This window comes from Belonocnema kinseyi, chromosome 9 (genome assembly GCF_010883055.1).
Source record: "Belonocnema kinseyi isolate 2016_QV_RU_SX_M_011 chromosome 9, B_treatae_v1, whole genome shotgun sequence".
Lineage (NCBI taxonomy): Eukaryota > Metazoa > Arthropoda > Insecta > Hymenoptera > Cynipidae > Belonocnema > Belonocnema kinseyi.
Genome location: NC_046665.1, coordinates 81,537,004 through 81,564,522, shown reverse-complemented (window position 1 = coordinate 81,564,522; position 27,519 = coordinate 81,537,004). Strand labels below are relative to the sequence as shown.

The following is a 27,519-nucleotide window of genomic DNA, read 5'->3' as shown; positions in this document are numbered from 1 at the left end:
TAATGATACATTTACAAATGATTTTACTTTTACATTTTATTAAATAATACCTATATGTATATTTAGAAGAAATGAATTTTTGCAGGTTATAGGAAGGGAAATCTTTTGAAAATTTGTATTTAAAACTATTATATTTTTTATTGAATTAGTATTATTTGCAACATAATTTTTGGGAGACTTTTATTCACAGTTATAAATTATATTTTATAGCTACATTTTTTCTTAAACTCAATATGATCCCAGAAAAATTAAAACCTGTTTGATGCATAATTACCCTGGCAGACGGTAGTTTTAAATTCGCTTATTTTGAAAGCGATCAAAATTAAAAGCTTCTTAAATACGTTACAAATTTTGTGATTGAAAGTCCCTAAATTATAAATCTTTCATACATGAAAGATTAAAATTATAAACGTTCAGAAAAAAGGAATGACTCGAGAAATAATTGGAAACCTCCAGTGTTGAAATTCTTATAAATGACGTTGACTTCTTCCTTGCGGACATATCTCCTACATATCTCATTATAATGACCGGAAATTGATGGGTGAATATTCATGTGTGCATCGCAATTCGCAATATGTCTCTATAGATATATAAAGCGCCACCGTCAATGATGCAGACTAAAATATAGTGCAGCGTAAGTTGATAAAATCCTTCTATACAATCCAAATTACAATCTAAGTAATTGAGTCATCAAAGACTAAATTCTCTTAATCCAAAAAAATTAGATAGCAGTTTGGACACCAAGTGGAAATGTGTATATGTTACCGTTTTAACCCGAACTAGTTCAAACTAATTATAACGCGAAATTACCACGAGCATTTGTCAAAACTACACTGTTAAAAATTTCTATAGCGATTTTACTATAAATGTAATGGAAGCAATATGCATATAAGTGTAGTAAATTTAATACACCATTATATTGTAAAATAATATACATGCGTAGTAAAATAGAGTGCATAAAAGTTGAAAGTTCTTTAATGTATTCAAATCTTGTCAAATATTTAAAACTAAAATAATAACCAACAATTCATCGACTGAATTCTTATTTATAATCAAAGTGCAACGTACGGGTGGGGTTTTCATCAAAATTCACTGCCAATGTCAGAATATTTACGTGAGTACTGCTGCTTTTAGGTTAGGTGTCTTAATTATGTATTTAATTGAACTCATCCACTTGAAACCTAGTATAATTTATGTTCAACTAGAAACAAATATAATTCTTTATTATTTAGAATTAAACATTACTGCAAAAATTATTTTTAATTTGTGTTAAGTGAAATTACCTGGCTCTTTTAAGACTTGATCAATATACATGTATATTAAATTTACCACGCAGCGTCTTAATAACTATTTCATAGACCCAGTTCTTAGATTTACTATACAAATGTATAGTAAATGTATATTGAAATTGCAAACATTTTTAACAGTGTAGTTTTAAATAGTCACAACGCGAAAGAGTGGGGCAGGTTCAATCACGTGGCAATTCTGATAAATACCGATTTTTGAAAATGTTTATATTTTTAAATGGAATTTCCGCCAAAAGTTAGAATCTCTAATGACCTTACTTCAGACATGTAAACGATGGCGCGCGTGGATATGTCGCTAGATGTAACCGGAACATAACCGTAATTGTGGGAAAATTGTAAAAAATTGGCCTTCGATCCATTTTTCCAAGTAGTTTGGCATATCGCACGAGTGTTTTGGATTGAATAAATTTTGGATGTCACGTAAGTATATACATGTCCTAATATTCTTACAATAACCTTTTTGCGAAAAATAATTATTTCAACTTCTAAGCGTATTTGCAATTTGTTCATCACTTGTGGGGCAGGTCAGGAGATATTTAATTTGTTTTTTGATTGTTTATTACTAATTTTTCGCACTAATATGTCATGTTATCGATTTGAAATTGTATGGAAACAAAAGATTAGCCAAATTAATTATTGTTTGATGTTTACGATTGATTTTTATCATTGATTCACATTTCATTTTGTAGTTATATGTTCAGCTATCTTCTGTCATTTTGAACCTGAAATATTTTTAAAAATTTCTTAAACTAATTAAACCATTTTCAAAAATTATTTTATTTCATTGACAGTTTTTCATAATTTATCTTAATGCAATTTAATGAAACGATTTGTTTGAACTATGTTCATTGAACTTTAAAAACATGTGTAACTTAGTCTAATTATAAAATAAAAATTTATTGGAATAATTTATCCTCGTCAAACTTTTATTACAGTAATACTACAAATCACATTCTTAACTAATCTAAGCACTGCTACATTTCGTTTGTACATTGATCGAACTTGCCCCACTGACTAGGTGACTACTTTTATTAAACTAGACGTTAGAGTAAATGTCGGTAATTAACTATATTTAAAAAGTATGATGAAAAAAAAAAAAATATATATATATATATATATATATAGATCATGCATAATGTGGAAATATGTTCATTCGTTCATTTGATGAAAAAATACATAAAAATAATCGTTAAATTTCTTAGAAAAAACTTGGTTTTAAACAAAAGTGATCCAAACTGCCCCACCCTCCCCTAACCAAGTCCTTTTGTAGAAACCCGAAGATTTTTTTAATTCCATCTTATTTCATGTTTCAACTGAAAATATCAGTTAAAACAAAATTTACCCAATTGTGGTTTTGAAATAACTAGTTTTGCCTGTAATATTCAGTGTCATTCGAGATGTGAACAATCACTCTTCTGTGACCAATCACTGCAAACTCAGTATTTCGGGTTTTCACTGAATAATGCAGGTAAAACTAGTTCTTTCAAAAGCACAAAAGGATGAATCTGGTTTTAAATGATATTTTCAGTCAAAACACGAAATCAAATGGTATAAAAAAAATCCTCAGGATTTCACAATAGCACTTGGTTACTACATGTTTTTACTAGTTAATACTAGTTTTGACAAATGCTCCAGTTATTTTCGCGTTTTAACTGATTTCGGGTATAAAAGGTGACATTTACACCCAAAATAGTCCATTTTTTAGTATGCGACCAAAAAAGGCTTCTTGGCCCACCTTGAAATAGAACAATTGTGATATCAAAAACGTTTAAAAATCAAAATCAAATACTTCAAATTGACGATTCTAAATGTAATACTTGTAATAAATTTTAATTTAAACAGTTTTAAACTGGAATCATTTCGTTTGTAAACTAAATAATTTTGATTTCCAGACCTTTAACATTAGACAGTACAATTTAAAAATATATTACTCATTGTTCAATATTTTATAAAAAATTTGAAGTGCTTAGAATTCAAAAATTTTCAACTCATTCGATCAATATTGTACATTTTTAAATTAAGAGCGTAAATAGTTTAAGAAAATCAGATAGAAGCTTCATAAAAATTAGAATACTTTTAAATTAAGACAGTTGTCGGTGCTAAAAAGTCAGATATTTGAACTATTTTTTTATGCAAAATCTTAAAATTCACGAAAAACATTAATTTTAACCATGTTTTTTGCGATTGAATTTTTTCTGACCGTCGCTTCTTACCAAATTTTGAAAAATAATTGCATTTTATCAAATGACGACTTATTTTTTCCAGGAAAACCTTCTCTACAACTCTACTGTTGACAATTTTTAAAGTAAATTTGTCTATGGCTCAAACCGATGGAACAATTTTTTTGTTAGAAAACAATAAGCCGTCATTTATTAAAATGCCATAATTTTCCAAAAATTGGTAAGAAGCGGCGATCAGAAAAAATCCGAAAACTACCTTACAATTACTTTTTGGAAATGGAACAATTGTAAGCTTTCATAGTTAAACGACTTTAAATTAAGAACATTTTCCAAAACGAATTGATTCAAATGCACATATCAAAAGTTGAAGGACAATATAATTTTTAGATCTTTCGTTATTGTAAAATTTCAAATTCATGATAATTTTAAATTGAAATGTGACAAGTTACTTGGTTTCAATTTTAAATCTGTCAGAATTGTATGATATCAAATTTAAGCTGTTCATAAATTGTAGAAGGCCAAATTCAAAATCGATACCGATCGAGAACTAGTATGTGTATCATCAATGATTTTGCACAGTAAAACTGGAACATCTCGGTCAATGTATGAGATATCTTAACCAAAAGAGCTATAATAGAATTTAAAAAAAAACGACTAACAAAAAGTCGTTTGCAGGCTATAATTTGTTACCAAAATAAATTGATATTTTAGCAGAATAAAAAATAATTTAAAAATATTCAGAGTGCCTATTCTCTTTAAATAACAAACATAAGCGTGGCAACAAAAAAATAATATTAATAAATTATTATAGGTCAAATGTTTTTTTTAATCTTCTAAAATATTTATTTATTTTTTTTATGAAAAGAAAAAGTTATTCATTAAAATAATTCATATTCAAAGTATTAAAAATGGAAAAATTTTGGAAGGAAAGTTAATCGAATTGTACACAATCAAATTGGAGGCTTTTAATATTATATAATTTGAAATTAAAGCTCGAATTAAAGGCATTTAAAATTGGAAAATTTTCACATCGAAGGCCTTGATAGTCAGTTTTAAGTTTAAAAATTTAAAAATTGAATAATAATTACGGTCTCGCTAGAGGATTTTTTTGTAACAAAAAAGAACTTTATTTAAACATTCATATTATGTCACATTATCGCAGTATATCAACATATACTCAGCAGTTTGAACAAAGATTTCATCAAAAAAGATTGATGACATTATTAGTCTAAAAAAGATTTTTATTGGCAAAACGTTATCTTTGTCAACACTTCAATGAAATTAAACAATTATAAGCTCGCACTTTAAAAATAAATGTTTTTTAATCGTTCAAAATTGTAGAATATCAAATTGAATTGTTCATAGTTCCACAATTTTCATATTGCATATTGTACAAAATTTCATATTGGAAGATAGGAATCTTTTTTTTAATTGTATTATTATTTTTCGATAAAATATTTCCCCATATAGTAATCCTAGTAAATAGAATTATTTCTGATTAGAAAAGTTTCGAAAGAAATGTCTCATAGATTGTGTGCCCTAAATTAAATTAAAACCAGTTTCAGGCTTAATTGTAGAAGATTGAGGATCGTGGTAAATTGGATTCAAATCCCTGTTCAAATTCCTTATTTATGAGGGATGAAATAAAGGGAAAAAGTTATCGTTGGCTTCTTTAATTGTCTTTGAAATATTATGATTATTATGTGTTTTTATTAAACTTTTACTCGGGTGAACCCGGTTATTAATCATAGCCACGGACTAAGTCAAGTGACTGATGAGATTAGAATGTTAAGTTAATTCAAATAATTTAATACGATGGTTGAAACCTCCTGCGATGATGTTGTAGGTATACAATTAAGAGCGGCCACGAGCGTTGGAGCATTTAAATCAAGAGCATTTAAATTTTAAATCAAACTTACTTAAAATAATTTCAAAAATTTTCACTATAATGAGATTAATAAGGAGGATTCCCTCTCTCTGGCTAAAACACGCGGTATTCAATCTACGAAGCAGCAAAGTTTACAGTTTACAGTTTTTTGAACTACAGTTGTTACTCTCTTTAGTATGATCTCTTTAGTATAAACGGCACATTTTTAAGTCTGTTATTGAATGAATGAAAGCTTTATTTGATTTTTTTTATTATTAGTAGGCACGGTGGGCCTAACCAAATTTAGATCAAAACTCCAAGTAAATGGGATTTTATATTGTTTACAGTAATATGGCCTTTCAGGAACATTTTAAGATGAAAACGAAAAAAATCGACAAGGCGCTTCTTGAAAAAGTTTTTTTTTTAATCACTAAGAAATGAAGAAATTTTTATAAGAATACTGACCGTGTCTAGGTGTAGCCAAATTTGGCAAATATTTTCAGTGAGCCTAGGCACGTCGAAGATTATATGGTAAATATTGGTTAATATTCGTTTAATTAGTTTGGTTTTATTGAATGTAATTGTCTATAAACCGATGAATATATTAAGATGAAAATTAAAATATTTAAAGGGGTGTTTTTTCTTAAAATAGATTTTTATATTTAATTACTAAGAAATAAGGAAATTACAATAAGATTATACAGTAAATAATACAATTTTGCAATTAGATGTATTTTTATTTTTGAATGTGCATATGATTACAGAACATCACAATCAATGAATAATGTTTCTATCCAATATTTACTATATAATATTATGAGAATTTTTTCAATTTCTCAGTAATTAAATACAAAATTATAGGTTTTTTTAAAAAGCAACCCTTTGATTATCTTCATTTTCATATTGAAATATCTGTTAGGTGACAAACAACCTCAACCACCAAAAAAATCTATTTAAAAAATTGTATCCAATATTTACAATATAATATTATGAAAATGTCTTAATTTCTCGAATGATTAGCAAAACAAGTTGAGGCAAGTCCTTTCTGTGGTCTCTTGAGTTAAAATCAGAGAGCCGGCTATATACCCGGTAAAAAGTATCCCTTGAAAAGATTTAATTCCTTTTTGATTGTCTACGACTACTTTTATATATAAGATAAACGGAATTTTTAATAGAATATTTACCGTGCACTTTACGATTCTCTCAGTATTGTTAATCACACGAGCAGAAGAACTTTCTATAAGATACACTTTTTCTAAGCGAAAGTGAGATTTATCGTTAAGCATCCTCGACTTGCACTTATGCTAATAAATTGATAAAATCCTTGTCATAAACTACAAGTACTTTTACTTTCGTTTCCAAACAAGTTTCAACAATTTATATAATTGTCAGATTCTCTCTTTTTCACCTTTTTTACTTTCATTAACATTCTTAGTTAATTTAATAATAAATCTCCAGAAGTTTAAACGGATAAATCTGTATCGAAAATGTTCGAAAAAAGCCAGCACGAAGAAAAATGAGTCTGCTAAGGTTACAGTATTTTTAGTTAAAATAGGGACAGCATACCTATTCCGTACATCTTACCGAGTTTTCGGCCGAGTTTACTGAATTTTTAGTAATTTTACAAACTTACGATTACTTTCTGAAAAACTTACTAAGTGTTACAAAAAATATGTATCCACAAATTTATAAAATAATTGAAAATTCTGTAAACTCTATAGAAAATTCGATAATCTTTACAGAAAATCTATGCTGTCACTAATTCAACTAAGTTTAGCAGATTTTTTTCACCGCGAGGAATTCGATCAGATATATAATCAAACTCTTATCGTTTGTGTATAGAAACCTTACGCGAAAAAAATGCAAGACTACATCAGTCTCGGATTTCGCAAACGTGATGTGAAATTAATGATTCGAAGAAGCATAAACGGAATTAAAATTTGATGCAACAAAATTCTTGAGACTTTAAACAAGCTGAAACAAATTTAATCATCTTTTTTAAATTTTCGGTTACTGAAACAAAAGGTTAAAAATCACAGGAGTATGTTGAAGAATCCCCATATAATTAGGAATGTAAATGCAACTACAGAAAGAATCGATTAAACGAGGGTTGGTGTTGCCTTATGTCCCATAGGGCGTGTCCTAACACAATGAAGATTTCTCTCATGCAGGATATTATTTTTAGTTTCAGAAATTACTTATGAAAGTCTAATATTATCATTGTAAACTTTAATCTGATTGTTTAAAAATACTATGAGTCAAAAAATCTATAATATATAATCAATTGATTTATAATTAAAACCCATCTTAATAAATTTACTGGTGTAAAACTGATTTTCTCAAATGATAGTTTGAATAACAAGCGAAAAACTCATTTAGAACTTCAAAATAAAGGATTCGAGCTTTTTTATTTTTTATCATTTCTTTAACGTAAAAAATGTTAATAATTTTAATGATCAAATAACTTCATAATTTCTTGGCATAAACACAGAGTGTTAACAAGATAGTCGAATCCTTAACTAAAAAGAAGAATTTTCAACACAGAAGATTAATTTTCTACTCAAAAAGACGAGTTTTTGAGTATACAAGATGAATTTTCAGCAAGGGAAATCGATTTTCAACCAACAATGGAATAATTCAATTTTCAGATTAAAAAATAATTTTAAAACAAATTTCAAGGAAATAGTTAAATCTTAGCTCGAACAGGTGAATCTTTAAAAAAATCAAGTTTCATCAAAGTTAAACTTTTAACCAAAGATTAAAATTTTCAACCAAAAAAATTTACTTTCTGTCCAAAAATATAAGTTTTCAAACAAATACATGCATTTTTCACCAAATAGTTGAATTTTCAACTAATCAAAAATGAAACGAATTTTCAACAAAATAGTTAAATTTTCAACCAAAGAGATAAATCTTCAGCCAAAAAAATAATTTTTAACAAAATATTCAACTACCAATCAAGTGGTTGAATTTTCGACCAAAACATGACTTTTCAACAAAATAGTTGGATTTTCAACAAAATAATTAAATTTGAACAAAGTAGTAAATTTTTTAACCAAACGAGATGAATTTCGAACAAAAAATATAATCGTATACTTTATAGCAAAAAATTAACTTTTAAAAAAAGTTAACTTTTGTTATTAGGTTATATTAATTCAGTTTAAAGCAATAAACGAGAAGAAAAAGTGAAGTTTCATGAAAACAGGATAAAAAAGAAATATTCTTTCTAAGTTCGTAACGTTACTTCCCCTGACAATCATTTATCCATGTGATCAAAACAAATAGATACAATAGAAAATAAAAGCGAAATATTATCTTAGGATCGTATTTTTTAATTTTAGCAGTTCTCTTTACTTTTTTAATTTGGTCTATTTTTAAGTAATTTTTAAGATTCGAATACAAATTGCATTTAAAGGTAAGGCTTGAAATTTGTGCAATTTTTTTAATTGAATGCATTCAAGTTGGTTCGGGTGTAATTAATCCTTTCTAATTTGGATGTATTGTAATTTGTAGCGTTACATCTGATTGAGACTTTAATTAATTTAATTTCTCATAATAATGTAACTTGGGGAATTAGGTTGGTGTGAATTTTCCCAATGAATCTGACTTTCATGGAATACAAAGTTGTACGAGTATTCGACAGACTGTCTTGAAACAAGAACGGAACTAACAAAGCCCTGCAGTCTCATGAATTGCAACGCGCGATCAGATAGTTTTCCGCATTTGAACGAGAGCGACACGTTCTCGCGTGTAATCAATGGATTTAATTCACGAGAGAGCTCGAAAATGTGGAAATTCTGACGGAAATGTTTCTTTAAATCCGACGTGTGTTCTGGAAATCAGAGTTAAAAGAGTCGCTTCAATAAAACCCTAAAAATCCAATTGAAAAAAAAACAAACAATTTTAATGACAAAACTGTTAAACATTCAAAAGAAACAAAATAAAGATTTATATTTTGCAAAAGCTACCCTTTATTTTTTTCAGAAAAAATACTGCCAAAAATGTTCTCTGATTTAAAATCAAATTGTTTAGAGGTTCCGCTAGCAGCCTAGCGGAAATAATAATTTTATGGTATGCAAATCAAGTTTATTAACTTTCGATTTTTTAAATAATGATTTAGAGTTAAATTTTTTGTTTATCACTAAGAAGTATTTGCTGTTTATAGAGGTATAAGCCCTAAATATTATAAAACTAAAAAATGTTGAAGTTTTTATCGGACTTACAATACGAAAATTTTCAACTTCATTAAAATTATCAATCTCAAATGGTAATATTTTCCATAATTAAACAGTTAAAAATGTTGAAATACACAAGAAAAACACTTTTAAAAACTTTGAACAAACTTCGAAGACTAACAACATCAAATTTATTTTTATTTAGAGCCTTCTAATTTAGAATGTTAAGCAAACTTTGGATTGTTGATTCCAAATGAATGTTCTATTTTTACATTTAAACTTTGGTACTCTTGTATATTTGCAATAATTTCATTCGGGTTTTAAAATTATAAGTTTGCAATCTTTTAAATTTTGAAGGCTTCAAAATTGAAACATGTGTCAATTTGAAGAATTTAGTGTATATTGTTCAAATAAAAATATAGACAAATTTGGTTCTTGAAACCGTTCAACTCTTAAAAAATCCTTTTTTGCCACCGCTCGATATCTAAAATAAGTTAAAATTTTAATGCGTTCGGAATTTGAGTTTGAAATAAAAAAATTCTCAAAAAGAATACAAATTTGAAAGTACGGGAAAGGATGCCAAATTGGCGCACCCTTCTTCACAAAAAACTATAATAGTCAGGCTCACAAAAATAGTTCTATTATCTGTATTCTTGCATAATATGTCATTGCGATAACAATTTCACAATCAGTCGATTTAAAAAATAATCTTATTACAAGTATATTTATAGGATTTTTTCCGTAAGCTTTGGAGATTTTCATAGGAATTGAATCCAATCGATACATTTTGAACGCCGGCAATATAGAACTAGATAACCAACAGAATTGGAATTTTTCAGGAGACCGAAAAAACAATCTGAAAAATTCAAATCATCATTCAAAGATAAGACTAATAAGATAGGTCCACTTCCGGGATAACATGTTGCTGATCAGTTGACAATCTTCAAAGTGACACAGACAAATAACTGAAACAAGCGCGTCTGCGGATTGCGATAAGAAAACAATAACAAAATTCTGGTTATTTCCTAGTTACCAAGCATTTTTCCAAATCATAAAAATTTAAAATTTTATACTTGAGAAAATGTTTAAGTATTGAATACTTAAGTACAAAATCAAAGCATTCAAAGCATTATAATTCTTTTGAATTTAAAGAATTCAACATAAAAATTAATTATATAAATATCCTACTATTAAAAAATGCACATACTATTATTTATTCGTAAAAATTAGCGTTTAAAAGCGGACTGAGATTTACAAAACGACCCGTAAAAGTCTTGCAAACCAGCCCTAAATGCCGTTCTACCTAATTTGTTTGAAAGACTTCAACTGATTTCAATGGATTTCAAGAATATTAATTTCCAATCAAACAGTTTCATTTTTATCAAAAAAAGATGAAATTTCTAATGAAGGAGATTAATTTTCAAAACAATACACGATTTAAAAAAAACAGCAAAAAAGAAATACAAATACAAGAAAAATAAATTATTAGCAATAATATTATATTGGGTGACGGCAAAACTTTATTTTGAAAATTCGATAATTTCTCCCTGACTAATTTTTATTTGCACTAATCATTTATGTACAATCCCCAGAATCTTAATATTGTAAGGTTTTTAGCATAGAATCTTTTATAAACGGGATAAAAAATATCAAATTTGTTATCCTTGACAGTTATTTAAAGTGTATATAGACATTCCCTAACTTTTAAAAATTTCCAGATTTTCCTTGACCAACGCCCTCCTGATATAATGTATACAAATTGCAGACATTTCTTCATAATAAGATGAGATATTAAAAATTTGAAAAATTGTCAGCAAGGCAAAAATTTCGATTTCTAGGGAATTTTGAGTAGGGGGCTGAGTCACCGGGTGACTGGCTGACGACCCGAGCGGGTGAGGTTGGGGCAATCGTTACTCTCGTCTGCTGGCTCGTCTACCGACACTCCCCAATGAAACCACCCACTGAGAAGAGTCTAGGAACGCTCTCTCGAATGAACTCTATTCGCGGACGAACCAGTAGGTGTATAGAACAAGAAATATCTCATATACACCCTTAGGGCTAGCTCTGTTAAATGCGCTTCGACCCCCCCCTTTTTTTCGCACTTCTGACGTCCGAAGACAATGTCGACTGAATTTCTACATACCGTAACTTATAAATTTCACCATTCATAATCAGCATTTAAAAAATTTTTAAAATCTCTTCATTCCTGTTCTCACGCAGGGAATTCTCTTGCGGCGGAACTTTCTGACACGCTGCACTCGTGCCCGTTCATCACAATTTTACCCTTGCGTGAAATGGGTTAGGGATAGGGATCCCATATGTGGGTTAAAGGGAATACGAGGGTGGCCGAAAAACATAATTTTCAAAATTTCCTCACTTTTCCCAGACATTTCCATAACTAATTTTTCATTTTTCTAGACCAATAATATTCAAAGACCAGCATTTAATGTTTGTAACATTTTTAATATAAAATCTTTTATAGACGGAATAATACAATAAATGAATTTTAAAAAAGAACAGTTGAATTTTCAACAGAAAAAGGTGAATTTCCAATGTAAAAGGACGAATTTTCCGCCTAAATAGACGAATGTTCAACGAAAAAGATGACTTTTTAACCAAATACTTGAATTTCAACAAAATAATTAAATTTTCAATAAAAGAGTTGGTTTTTAAACCAAATACTGTAATTTTCTACCTGCATAGTTGATTTTTCAACAAAACACTAGAATATTCAAACAAAAAGATTAAACTTCAATTAACTCAGTTGAATTTTCAACAAAAAACGTTAATTCTCGAAAAAATCTATATGTAGTTCAATTTCAATCAAACAGTTAACATTAAAAAAAATATATTTTTTTAAATAAACTAGTTGATTTTTTAACCACATAGTTAAATTTTAAATCTATAAACATGAATTCACAACAAAGAATACGAATTTTCAAACCAGAAGATTAATTTTCTATGAAAAAGGCGAATGTTAAACAAAATACAGGATTTTTTATAAAATTAGTTGAATTTTCAACTAACAAAAGATTCATTTTCTATGTAAAAAATAGCATTTAAAAAAAAACTAATTTTCAACAAGATTTTCAAACTAAGAGATGAATGATGAATTTTCAGTATAAAAGGACGAAATTTCCGTCCAAAAATTAAACTTCAATTAACTCAGTTGCATTTTCAACCCGAAATGTTTAATTTTTCACAAAAAGGTTAATTCTCGAAGAAAGCTATATGTAGTCCAATTTCAATCAAACAGTTAACATTTAAAAAAATAATTCAATTTTAAACAAACTAGTTGAATTTTTAACCACATAGTTCAATTTTCGGCCTATTAACATGAATTCACAACCAAGAAGACGAATTTTCAAAACAGGAGATTAGTTTTCTATCCAAAAGACGAATGTTCAAGAAAATACGGGAATTTTTATTAAAATAGTTAAATTTGCAACTAAAAAAGATTCAGTTCCATGTAAACAAATATAATTTTTAAAAAAATTTTAAAAAATATTCAAACAGTGCAATTTTAGCAAAATTAACAAACAGTGCATTTTTAGCAAAATAGTTTCACTTTCACCCCATAAGTTGAATTTTTCAACCAAAAAGATGAATTTCCAACAAATAAAGATTTTCCAACATACAAAGACAAAATAGTTTATTCAAATTATTGAACTTTTAAGCCAGAATATATAAATTCACAACAAAAAAGTTGAAACTTCAACTAAATAATAAAATTTGTATCTAAAAATATAATCGTCATGGGAAGCAACTGCCAACAAAGAAGTAAAAATACAAGGCAAATCAATTACTGATAAGAACATTATATTAGGGTAGCCGCAAAAATTTATGTTCAAAACCCCCTGCCAGAATCGTTAGTATGTACATTTTTTAACTTATAGAATCTTCTATGAATGAAATAAAACAACTTTAAATTTTTAATTTATTACCCTTGACACTTATTTAAAGTGATTCTTATAGAATTTCACTGACTTTTGTAAGATTTTTAAAAATATACCTGACTTTTTCCTGATTTTTCTTGACCCATAAAATTTCCTGACTTTTCCCTCATTTCCAGGTTTTCCCTGACCAATGATTGAAGGGTAAAGAAAATCCACGACTGAAACCTCAACGCATTTTTAATATGTATTATTTCGAAAACACGAAGGGACTTAAAATAGAGAGTCTCAATTGCGAAATTCCAATCACAAGGAAAAATGATTAAAAATCGGAGAAAAATTCTGGGAGGAAGATTAGCAGGTAAGGCAACCTGTTCAAAATTATATGCGAAAACCCCACCCCAACCCATTGAGCCACCAAACACCACTTGACAAAATCCACCCCCGAGAGGAATCCAGACTCCTCCCCACCACGACTTTCAACCCCGTTTCTGCTTTCTCAACGAATGCTGCTTGGTTCCCCTACTCTGTTTTCAATCCCTTCCCCCCCTTCAATGATACCCAAGCATCAGTGGATCCACCCCCACGTATATCTACTATACAACCGAAAAACATTTCTCCTACCCCCCACTTTTTATTACTACAAGTTTCTCATGTATGAGTAAAAGGAACTTTTTAAAAGCAACGCAGAATCAAAAGCCGGACATAGCTTTTGATTCGGTTGCGGACGTGATGAAAAGTGAATGAAGCCGCAGTAATGCTAGGTAATTTATTAGAAATATATGTCGTTTAAGTGATTAAATGCTTAAAATTTTCCTCTAAGTCTAAGTCTAAAGAATGACTTTAAAATGTGGACCAAATATTTTTGAGCGTCCCGTATCTAAATTTAAAATGATCGAAAGTCCAAGCCTCCTCAAATAATAATTTTCGCCCACCAAATTCCCGGTTATTTCTTGGTTTTTTTTCCAGTTATAATAAAAATTATATACAATTTCAATGTCTTAATAATCCACGAAAATTACGTTACATTGACAGTTATTATTTTTTATCAACATATCTTTGGTTAATTATTTTGGTATTCCATAATAGGTAAAAAAATCAGAAATGTAATTTCTAATGTATTTGATATTGTCAGATACAAAAATCATTTCCAACCAAGTAATTTAATTTTCTACCAAAACGATGAATTTTCAATCAAGAATATAAATTTTCTACCAAAAAATGAATTGTTAACAAAAAATACAAATTTTCAACTAAAAAAATCTACAAATCGTATACTTATATTTTTAGTTCAAAAAATAATAATTTTAAACCAAAACAAAAACGAATTTAGAAAAAAACAGTTTAATTCTTAAGGAAAAAAGACATTTTTAACAAATTAGGCACGCATTTTTCCATTTATTTCAGCCTTCTTAAGTTCAATGAAAATTGTCAGAAAATTTTTTTAATAGATCGATATCTAAGTAGAATTTCACGATCTTTCCTAATCTGCCATTGGTTTTAGAGAAAAACGTAATCTGAATAGGTTATGTTCGCGTTTTTACCGAAAATTCGTGTTACAAAGAATTTTTTTTCCAAATCGATGCTTTCGGATCAAAATCAAAGACGACTGTGTTCGAAAAGTAAATATATCTCGTCCTCAAATCTTTTTCTTTCGTGTCTAAGTGATTCCACTTAGAAAATCAAATTGTAACTATTCAAAATGGAGTCTCAAAGTTAAAAATTTTAGACGATATATCAGTTTTTGCACATCAAAATCGATTTCTCACCAATTCACGTGAAAATTTGTAGAAGTGGGTTTTGGAGATCGCTGATTACGAATTCGAGATCAAATTTGATAAATTCAAAATGGCTGATCCAAAATGGCGGCCTACAATTTTAATTGCGCGTATTGGTATGATAATGTATACTAAGGGGGTTGAGAGGTCGCTGATTACGAATCCGACATCAAATTTGACATACTCAAAATGTCGGATCCAAAATGGCGGCCCCAACATTTTTTATTACACGTATTGGTATAATAATGTACACTAAGGGGTCTTTTGGGTTACTGACAACGAATCTGCGGTCAAAGTTGAAAGGTTTTAAATGGCTGATCCAATATGGCCGAAAAAAAAGAAAAGACCTAAACAAAAATATTTTTATTATTATTTTTGTCGCTCAGGAATTAATGAGTAATTAAAAATCCTAAAAAGTCATTAATAGAACCTAGGTACGGCCTACTAGCATTATTAAATATCATAATCGTTCGTTATTATTCCACAATATTTTTTATGAGCAAAAAAATCTGTCAACCGACAACAAAAGTTTTTTGTTTTATTATTCTACTTTTTTATACAACTTTTTGGATTCAATATTGAAAATTTCTCGAATCTGACAACGGAATCGTAATCAGCGACCCAAGAGACGCCAAAGTACATATTATCATTCACATACATGAAATTCAATTTTTGGATCAGCCATTTTGAACTTTTCAAATCTGACGTTAGATTCGTCCTAAGCAATCAAAAATACACCTTAGTATACATTATCATATCAATACGCGTAATTAAATTTTTTGGCCGCCATTTTGAATTTGTCAAATTTGATCTCGAATTCGTAATCAGCGACCTCCAAAACCCCTTTCTACAAATTTTCACGTGAATTTGTGAGAAATCGATTTTTATGTGCAAAAACTACTGTATCGTCTACAATTTTAACTTTGAGACGCCATTTTGAATAGTTACAATGTTATTTTCTAAGTGGAATCACTTAGACACGAAAGAAAAAGATTCTAGGGCGCGATATATTTACTTTTCGAACACATTCGTCTTTGATTTCGATCCGAAAACATCGATTTAGAAAAAAAAATTTCTTTGTAACGCGAATTTTTGCTTAAAAAACGAACATAACCTATTCAGATTACGTTGTTCTCTAAAACCAATGGCAGATTCGGAAAGATCGTAAAATTCTACGTAGATATTGATCTATTAAAAATTTTTTCTGACAATTTTCATTGAACTTAAGAAGGCTGAAGAAAATGCAAAAATGCGTCCCGTTGAAGCTAAATGGGTTAATTCAACCAGAAAATATGAATTTTCGAAAAAATAGATCGTTTTGTCCATAAAAACAGATTAATTTTCAATCAAAAAATTGCTTTTTTAATCAAAGATGAGAAATTTATGTTGTAGCAAATTCGTCATCTTTATTTATAGATAAACAAACTGAAAACAGGGACTTTAGTCTTAGGAAAGGATAAAAATACAAATTTCTTTTGCTTGTTATCACGATTATTGAAAAAGATCTCATTTTCCAAAATTATAAATGTGATTCCCGGCTCGAATTTTTATTCTCGCTTACTTCCCGATTTTCTCGGATTACCCGGTTAATAGACACCCTGTTTAAATATCCAACTTAAGGCGATGTAATTATCGTACATTAAGAACCGAAATAACAAAAAAACCAATTTCCAAGCATCGCAAGTTGCAAACATCCCAACGATAAGACATTAATTTTAAAACTCCAAAAATCGATTATTTCGTCGAAAGTCGAAAGCTTTCAAATTATAAGCCATCCGAAAACCAATTCATGATCATAAATGCCAACATCATGATTTATATTCCAGCTTCTCGGATATTCCGAAAAAGCATTATTCCTGGAATTATCACTTGGTAATTACGCTAATTAGTAACCCGATAAAGAAACCTTCCTTCTCATTCTTTATTCTTCATTATTTACAAATGAACTTTTTTTCGTTTTCTGATATCATTTAAATTGAGAATGAACCTAATCGCTTTATTATCACATATATCGTGATATTTCTTCTTTTCAGACAAAAAAACAATTTTTATTTCACGTCATGGTTTGATTAAAATTCAAAAAGTGTGGCATAAGCATGTCAAGAATAAAATTAATTAATCATCCCATTGAATCTCTACCTGAGTAAGCTTCAACCCAACAAATTGCTCTGGAATGGCAGCATATTTTTAGAATTATAAACCGTCTCCAAAAACTGTTGAACACTTCAGAAGGCTTTCTCACACGCATATGTGTCAGAGTCGAGAGATATAAATCGTTTTAAAGAACGACAATTTTGCAGAAAATGTGCCATGAGCGTAAAAATTATATTAAAATATGATTTTCTTGGACTAGATTTTGAACTAGATCTACGTAAATATTTAAATTTAATTACTTAAGTGTAATTAGAAATTAAAAGTAAAGGCTTGTATTTGCTTCTAAAAGCATACAATGAAGTAATAAATGTGCAATTTTCTCTTCTTCTAGAATAATAATTTAAATCCTTTCAAATATGCTTCTATGATTTTGTTTCAATTTAAATGTTTTAAATTAACTTTTGATTGAGTTGAAAGTTTTCAGTTATGGTAATCTCAAAATATAATTTACATTATTTTTTAGGTATAATGACGTTCTAAAAGCTAAATTTCTAAAAACTTTGAACTGAAATTGTTAGAACTTGTTTCATCGAAAAATACAAAAGAAAAACATTTATGGCTTCATCTGTTCTACACTAAAAGCAGACTTTACCAGCCCCATTATGCCTTGACCAGGTTTTATCGTTAAAAAAACGTTCAATCTCTCAGAATTTCTATATTCTAGATAATCTAGATTCTAGAAATCTAGAGTCTAGAAGTCTATAGTCACTCTCGCATGTTTTGTCGAGACGGAAAACGATACCCATTAAGCCCTCATAAAACCTTCGAAATGCAGGAAAGGACCCTTTTGTCCGCGTTTTGCTTAAGAAAAGAAGATGACACACTGAATTTGATTACAGGCTTTCACTACCTGCACAATAAAATAAAAACTCAGGCAATGTAAGAGCATACGTTAAAGAAAAAAAAAATACAATAGCTTCAAGAACCATAACCCACTCGTTGCAAATATAAAATATTTGTATAAAAGGTCCCAAGAAAACTTCTTAATATAAAAAAAGTAGAAAAATTAATTCAGAAAATATTTCAGTTTAAATTTATTTATGTATTTTTGTCTTAAGAAAAGAGTCATTGGTCCTTATTCCCCTTTCTGATAATGAAAATGCGAATCCAATTATTTGCAAACAATAAAAAATGCTCCACTGTCTGAATTGCGATAATGTAAAAACGTTCGCGAACGTGTTGATATTAAATCCTATAAATAAACGACTGATAACGCCTGGTGAACTGCTTTTGTCTTACTGTTTCTTGCACATGTTTAAAAACATTTGCGAAAGACAATTGAAATACGGGAGAAACATTTTTTCAATCACTTCACTTCCGCGAGCTGTTTTCATTTTTTCTAGGTCAAAATTCCTATCTTTATATCAATACTGAATTTCTTCCTGTATTTTGAAACAACAATCAGATTTGTTGTTTGTCTTACAATTGTTATTTTCAAAGTTTAAAGCATATTCAGCGAAATGCTCCCGAATTTCAAATAATTCAAATTTTAAATAATCAAAGCAATAAAATCTAAAGTAAAATACAATTTTTAACATTTTAAATGTATTTCATTTGCAATTATTACTTTTTAAGGTTTAAATGTATTTAATTACTTGAACTTGAACGTGTTCAGTCCATAATTCCAAATTACAATTTTTCCCAAATGGGATCAATCAATCTAATTTTGGTTTCCAAACCAATTTATAGTAATACGAATTAATGTTTGAAATGCTATTATAAAATTAACCAACAAATTATTTAAATAAAAGTGTGAAAATAAAAATTTGATTTATTCCATTTCAGAGAAATTATAAATTGCAAGCTTTCAAAATTCAACACTTAACCTGGAAGTTAAAAATTGAAACATTTTTATTTGGAAAAATTGAATTATTCCGAATTTCAGTGTTAAAAATGGAACAATTTGATACTGGACCTTGATATTTGATATTGACTTCCATATAAAATGGTTAAATATGATACATTTACAATAATTCCCAAATGGCATAAATCAATTCCACAATTTCACCTGGAACTTCAAAATTGACAAATTTGTATTTCGAAAGGTTAAAAATTGAATTATTCCAAATGTTAAATTATTCAATTTTGAACGTATTCAATTATGTTTATAATGTGTCTATTTAAAATCTTTTAATTTTTAATAGTTCCAAGATGAAATGCCCAATTCTTCTATACGAAACTTTCAGGAAAAATGGTTGATGTTTAAATGTCTGAAAGTTACAATTATTGTTCCCAAATGGAATAAATCAATGGAATTTGGGTTTCCAAACCAATTCCAAGAAGTGCCAAACAATTTTTGTAATGGTCGACTTAGTGTTGTTCAAAATTGTTTTTTAAAAATGCTGCCAGCGTTTGGAATGAAACCCGACCACGTGTTTTCTTGAAGCAGGTGTAGAGAAAGGTAAGGATTTTTTGGACAAATGATGTAAAATTAGAAAGAGGGAGGATTTGCACCATCATAGTTCTTCCAGTAAATCGATAACGTGTACCCCGAGAGAGTCTCGTGGACCGTAGACGGGGTCACGACATACTCGTGCCCCACGGATTTTTAAAGGAACCACCTTTGTCCGCCTCAGGTAGCCATTGTGCATTTTTCTCCTGGATTTTCATCATTTATTTTCCTTTATTATACCGGTTCGTCAACTGGCACACTCTTCCGAGGACGGTGGGGAGAAAAGATGCGAGTGTCCTCTCTCCACGTTACACGAGGCCAAAACCCGCTTTCAGTCAACTCCAGACTGAACAGGATCGTATTTGCTATTCCCAAATCCCTGCCTCATAAATTTAAACTTTTCATTCAAATCAATTTCAATTTTTTCTTTCAAATGTCAACTACTGCATTTTTCGTGGAGAATTCATCTTTTTTGGTTCAAAATTCAACTACTGGATCGAAAGTTGAACTACTTTATTAAAAACTTTTTTTGGCTAAATATTCATAATTTGATATGAAAATTCATCTAATCGGTTGAAAATTATAATATTTTTTTGAAAATTCTTATTTCTTGATAAAAAATTAATTTTCTTGTGGGAAAATTTTGTTTTGTTTTGTTGAAAAATCAATTAAGGTATTTGGTTGAGAGATAAACTAGTTTGTTAAAAAAAGTTGAAAATGCGTGTTTTTTTGGTAGCAAACAATCTTCATGGTTGAAAATTAGACTACATATTTTGTTGAAAATTTACGAGATTTTTTTTGAAAATTCGGCATTTTCGATAGAAAACTAATTTAAGAAATTGAACTACTTAATCGAAAGTTGAATTACTTTGGTAAAAATGCACTTTTTTGGTACAAGATTCATCGTTTCAGTTGATGAAGATTCAACTATGTGGTTGAAATTTCATGCGGGTTTTTGTTGCGAATTACGTTTGTTAAATTAAAATTAAATGATTTCATTTTTAGTTGAAAATTGATCTCTTTTATAGAAAAATTAATCTTCTTGGTAAAAAACTTATTTTTTGGTTTAAATTGAACTCTTTGGTGAAAAGTTAAACTGTTTGTTAGAAATTGTTGAAAATTTGTGTTTTTTTATTGAGCCTTTATATACGTGTTCTACAGTTGAATTACTTTGTCAAAAATTCATCATTTTAGTTAAAAACTTATCTCTATAATTGAAAAATTCTGATTAATTTCGTATATCATTAAATTATTTAATTTTACACATTTCTAATTAAGAATTTCATAGTTTTCGCTGGAACTTCGATAAGTACAAACTTGTAATTAGAAATATGAAAAATTCAATTATTCCAATCGCTAAAAATGAAACAATTTCAAGTTTGAACTATTCGCAATTGATCGATTTTAAATACACATGCACTACATTAAAAGCAGAAAAATTTCTAACAGAATAGGTTCCCAATTTAGAAATCTAATACTCTCGAACTTTAATCATTAAAAAATTTACAATCGAGAATATTAAATTATTAAATTAGAAATTGTTCTGTTTTAATGTGTCTATTTAAAATTGCTTTAGTTTATATAGTTTGAATATAAAATTGTTAAATATTACAATTTTATCGTAAAATTTAAATCAAAAAATAAAAAGAAAAAGATCTGGAAGCGGATTCAGCATCGTGTAAAGTAGAGTCCTTGTTCTCTGTCACGCTTTCAAGGTCGGTCAAATTCAGTCAGACGAAAGCTTTTAGAAACAACCAGCAGATGGAGCCAACTTCCGGAAGAGAAAAAGCACGTGGTTTGCCGGAAGCGAAAAATTCTACTGAACAGTACTCGTTGTGCCATCTACCGATATTGTAACGAACATTGAAAGCGGTTCTCATTTACCATTAAAAAGAAGAAAATAATTTTTTTTTAAATAACTTATAATGAAAACTAGCGTAAAACTATAATTAGTAGCTGAACAAATTGTACTTTAATAGATAATTATAATCTTCAGAAAAAAATGATTAATTAATCGAGGAATTATACCACCCTGTGTTGACTTATAATATTGAGAATGGAAAAAATTATTTTAAAAGCGAAATTAAGGTCACAACAAGTTTACGATTAGACTCACCGTGAAATGAAAGTGTCTTTCATTTGAACATTTGTAGATGAACCTTATCTCTAAAGAAGTGTCTATTGTCCAAATATAAAAATGTTAATATGCATACTGGGAATTAAATACAATCCACTGAACAACTTGAGTAGTTACTACTTTATAATACTTTTTACTAAAACTATTTAGAAAGTAGGAAATAGATTTATAGAGACGCCGAAATTATGAAGATTTGTCATGCTAGCTAACAGTAAGAATTAGTAAAAATGGTGGTGAAATGCCACGAAAGGTCACTCACGTTACAGTGAGAGGAACATTTCATAATGCTATGTATACTCAATGATAAAATCGGTTTAGCGACAATATTTCGGTAAAAGACCTCGACGATCGTGATTATTAAAGCGAGAATCATCAGCTTCAAGATTAAATTTAAAATGAGAGAATTTGCGTGTTTCATTAACTTTTTCGTAATTTTATTTTTGATAATGTGGAATAAAAAAGAAAGATTCAAATGTTCCGTATGAAAAAATATTATAGAAAAATTCAGGATAGGAATAAATAATCTTAAAATATGGAAATCAGTATTGGCTAACGTAGAGAAACTGTAAATAAATTATTTATTTTGAACCCACCACATGAAAGGACATAAAAATTGTGATATTATGAAAATTATTCAGATTTTAAAATATTTGTTTGTTTGAATAGGGAAAATTTATTTATTTGGAACGTAACTAAGAGCAGAGCTCTAGGGATTTGGTTAAAATCTAATGGATCAAATTGCATTATTTAAACAAAATAAAAACTCAATAAGGTCAGACAGACGTCCTTTTTATATATTTTGAAACATTTCCAAATTTATTCTCATAAATATCAAGATTTGGGTGCACTTTCATACAGTTTTTCTCAATTTTGCAATAATTATTTTAATATTTTAATATTGCATATTCCTACACTGATTTTTCTATATATTTTTCTGCGAAGGGTATTCTAATCCAGCATTTCCAATCAATTTCGAATAGGCTGCAAGTATTTAAAATTTAAAAATCAACGCTAGTATCAAATTTTCAGATCATAAAACTGTAAGTAAAATTATTGAAAAATACATGCAAATTCTCTAATTCATTTTATTAAAAATAATTCCAGAGTTGAATGAACGTTTACATCATTAAAACAAAGGATTTTTTCATTATAGAGAAGTTGATTTATTACGAAATTAAAATAATCGAATTTATTTTTTGAAAAAATGAAATTCATTTTAAATTCGAGCTCTTTTCAGGTAGATTCAATTTTTTTAATGAATTTAATAAAAGTCTATATTTATTTTATTTTTAGGAATAAAATCAAAGGTGTACACAATTTTCATAGAAGGAAAAAATAAATATTGATGAATTCTCTCTTTAAAAATCTACTCTCTGATTTCTAGGAAAAATTGCACAGGATAGGCGAATTTCTGAAATAATTTCCTTTGCTATAAAAATTAGATCGGTATTCAAAATAATTAAACCACTGAATTTGAAATTATTCGATTTTTATGTTTTCAATTCGAAATTGTTTAATTTCAAATGCTTCCAACCAAAAACTTTTAAAATGTAATATCCCTAAACTATGAAAGCTATCTTTGACTGCTTTTAACTATTTAAAAATTCTACCGCTTGCAATATGAAAATTAATGTAAAATTATTTTCTACCATAAAAACTAAAATAATTATAATTTTATCACTTATAACTTAAAATTGTTAATTTCAGAATAATAAAAATGGTATCACTTAACATTTCGAATTTCGAATGGCAGATTGCTTTCATTTGAAATTATTCAATCTCGATTCAATCTCGAAAGCTATTAAATTAAAATTTTTGAATATGGAAACTGTTAATGTCAATTTTCACAATTTTGAATGTACATTGAAAAATTGTATATCTGTGAATACTATATCATTTTGAAACTGTAGACTACAATATAGAATACAATTGATGAAATAGCAAAATTATTATCAATATTTTAAAATAAACTCATTCAAATTGTATTGATTACAATTTTAAATTGTCTAATACGGAACGCTTTCTATTTAAAATTATTCAATCTTGAATTCTAGAAAGGGTGACTAAAAAATTAGCCCTTTTTGGGAGATATAATAACTTAGGATAAGACGTTCATCAGACAAAATTTTTAACTTCCGCTGACAGAAGAAATTATCAGAATATTTTTTAGCGGTGGTCCCGGATAATGGATCCGTCATTTTGTATTTTGACAATCTAACATCAAATTTATTATCAGCTACCAAAATAAAAAAAAAAATAAATAAAAAAAATTAAAATAAAATAAAACGGATTTTAGATTCATTAACAGCCACCAAAAAACCCGATAGGAAATGATTTTGATCTAATTCTCTGATTTATTAATGATTTTTGACCCCTACTGTCACCTCAAATTAAAAATTTGTTGCGATTAATCTCTCACCATAAGGTATTGTTCGGCAGACACTTCGGTTCCAAAATCAAATCTCAACAAAGGGTCAAAGAAACACCAAATTTTACGGTCACTTTTGAGAATTGTCCAAAATGGATAGTTTTAATTTCAGATCAACCAATTTTGTATCTACAAAAAAAAATATTGTGCAACTATTGTAGCTATATTTTAAAAACTGTAAAATACAATGTAGTTTACAATTTCAAACTTATTATTCCGTATAATAATATTCCTATTTTCTATTTAGGAAGCGTCCATTAATTACGTAAGGCTTTTTTTTGGGGGGGGGGGGGATAAAAAGAATTTCTTACGTAATTGTTCTTTGACTAATTATGTTTTTAAAATATGCTGCTTAACAACGGCTTTGGTCGATAATTCTTTTGAAAATCTTATGAATCTTTTAAAATCGTTTAAATCATGTGAAAATTCTGTTAAATTCCATGAATATCGTTCTTCACTTTTTTACATCCCTTTAAAACGATTGAGCTCCCTGGAAATCCTTTAAAACCCTTTAAAACTGTGAAAATGATTGAAATCACTTAAAGTGTTCAAAATCCCATAAAAATTCCGAGAAATACGTAAAAATCTTACGAGATCTTTTGAATTCTTTTTAAAATCCGTAGGAATTTTTTCGAATCTCTTAAAATTTCTTACAAAATATAAAAATCTTTTTAAAGCCTTTAAAATTCGTGTAAATTTCTAAAATAGAAGCTTTATATTAGTAGGTAAATGTTAAAAATCCGTGATATATTTCAAAATCATACGAAATCCTCTAAAATCCGCGAATATACTTTTAAATCGTTTGAAATCGGTTAAAGTCCTTTTAAATATCGTGATATCATCGAAACTCTATTAAATCTCTTTAAATTCTTTAAAATCTTTGAAAATATTTCAAAATTTCCTGAAATATTTTGAAATCTCTTTAAATTCCTTCAAATCTTAAAAATTCCAATATAATTATCTGATATCTTTGAAAATTCGTGAAAATGCTTCGGTGTAACCCGAAATCTTTTTAAACTCTTTCAAATACCGTGACTTACTTTCAAAAACCTTAAAATCCCTCAGAAGCGTTGGAAAAATATGAAGTCGCTTGAAATCTTCAAAATCCCATAAAATCTTACGAGATTCTCTATAATCCACTGATATACCTGGGAAGTCACTTCAAATCTTTTGAAATCTCGGAAAATAGTAGAAACTCATTTAAATCCCTTAAAATTCGTTAAAATCGTTTGATAGCTTTCCAAATTTCTGTTAATTCCCTGAAATCTTATAAAATCTCTCTTTAAATTTTCAAAATCCCATCAAAATACCCTGATATCCTTCAAAATTCGTGAAAATAATTCGGTATCACATGAAATTCTTTGAAATCTCGTGACTTGTTTTGAATATTTAGAAATCTTTCAAATCCGCAGTAATCTTCTTAATTCCTTGAAACAATTTTCAAATCAATCAAAATCCTTTGAAATCCAGCCTGTTCAAATACTTGAAAAATCACTGGAAATCCCTTCATATCTCGTTTATGGCGAAAATAATTGATATGTTGAGTAAAAATGATAAAATCCTACGTAAGAAGGAGGGTCGAAAATTCCAAACAGAATCCTTAATAATTAATGGACGGTCCCTTATGGAATCGAAAATTTGGAATACCTTTGCCACTAGCAGATGGAAATTACTGAGAAAAATTGTTAGGAGTGCATTTTTCGAAGAGGTGTCTGTGGATTGATCGTCGGGTTTTTCAACCCCAGCAAAAAAGGCTGCACGGGGTGATTTTTGAAGAATCCCGGCGCTTACCTTTCTTGATGAGCAAGCTAGTGACCCTCCGTAGCGCCTCGCGTGTACTGGAGGTGGAGCTGTGCTTACTTTGGCCGAAGTACTTGTTGGGTGTGATGTTGGTGGGAAGAGTTTGGGGCTTTCTCTGGTCACCGGCACCAGGGAGTCTCGCATCGTAAGCACTGTTGAGGCGCTCCAGGTGTTCGATTGATGCGGGTCGAGGTTGATTCGCTTTCCTGGTTGGATACCAGCCTCTGTTTGGACCCCCTGCCAATCGCAGCAATTCCGTTCCTATTATTGCCTGCTCCAGTCCAGGATTGTTTCTTCGATACCTGAACAATTATTAGGAGTAATTAGTAGTAATTGGTCAAGATTTCCTTGTTTTGAGATTTGTTAACTGGCGAAAGACCACTGAGAATTCTTGCACAATAAGCTGAGGAATTGTTTATAGGATTTAAATTTTTGAGAAAATAAGGGGCCAACGGCTGCATTAAGTCTAAATGAAAAATTAAGGCTGATGGGATTTTTGCTGTTGGATTTTTTCCAGATATCTCAGATTTTTCCAGGTATAACTTTTCATAATTCCATATTAAATTCCATTTAAACCGCTTGAAATTCTTATTTTTTTAAGTAAAATAATTGAATTTTCAACAAGATAGATGAATTTTTAACCCAATTAATGCATTTTCAACCAAAAAGATTAATTTTCAATAAAAAAAGACGACTTTTCAACAAAATGTATGAAATCTCAAACAAACAGATGAACTTTTAACTAAAAAAGATCAATTTTCAACCAAATAATTGAGTTTTTAATTGAAAAATATCAGTTTTCAACAAAAAATGAAGTAGTTAAAGTTTTAGTTAAAACAATTATTTTTCCATTGACGACATAAAATTAATTTGCAGCTAAAATGATGAATATTTCATTAAAATACTTAAATTTTCAATCTGAAAAATTAATTTTCGAACACCAAGATTAATTTTTCACAAAAAACGAACAGACCATTTTTCAACAAAATACATGAATTTAAAAGCAAAGTTGAATATTCAACTAAAAAAGACAAATTTTTCAACCAAATAGTTGAATTTCAACTAAAAAAAAAAAACAATTTTCAACCAAAATAATGAATTTTCAACTAAAATGATGAATCTTCAGCTGAAATAGTTGAGTTTTCAAACTACAAGATTACTTTATACCAAAACGATGAATTTTCAATACGTTTCAATATGTTCAATACAGTAGTTCAATTTTCAGTTAAAAAGGCATTGTTCAACCAAAGATGAATTTTTAAATAAAATGATAAAATATTCAATGGGAACAGTTACAGTTTCAGTCAAAATGATAAATCATCAACTGAAATGGTTGAATATTAAACCAAAAATGATGAATTTTCAACAACTAAGATTATTTTCTACCAAAAAACACAAATTTTCAACT

At 28.7% G+C, this 27,519-nt stretch overlaps 1 protein-coding gene across 4 annotated transcripts in view; it reads right to left on the bottom strand.

Moving 5' to 3' along the window:
• LOC117179282 overlaps window positions 1-27,519 on the bottom strand; it is a 298,303-nt gene that overhangs the window by 51,731 nt on the left and 219,053 nt on the right. For 3 of the 4 annotated variants that reach the window (XM_033370926.1, XM_033370928.1, XM_033370927.1), the window contains one exon: window positions 26,103-26,413. In XM_033370926.1, the coding sequence (XP_033226817.1) occupies window positions 26,103-26,413 (311 nt within the window). The remainder of the gene's footprint in view (window positions 1-26,102; window positions 26,414-27,519) is intronic. The other variant, XM_033370929.1, reaches the window with a different exon arrangement.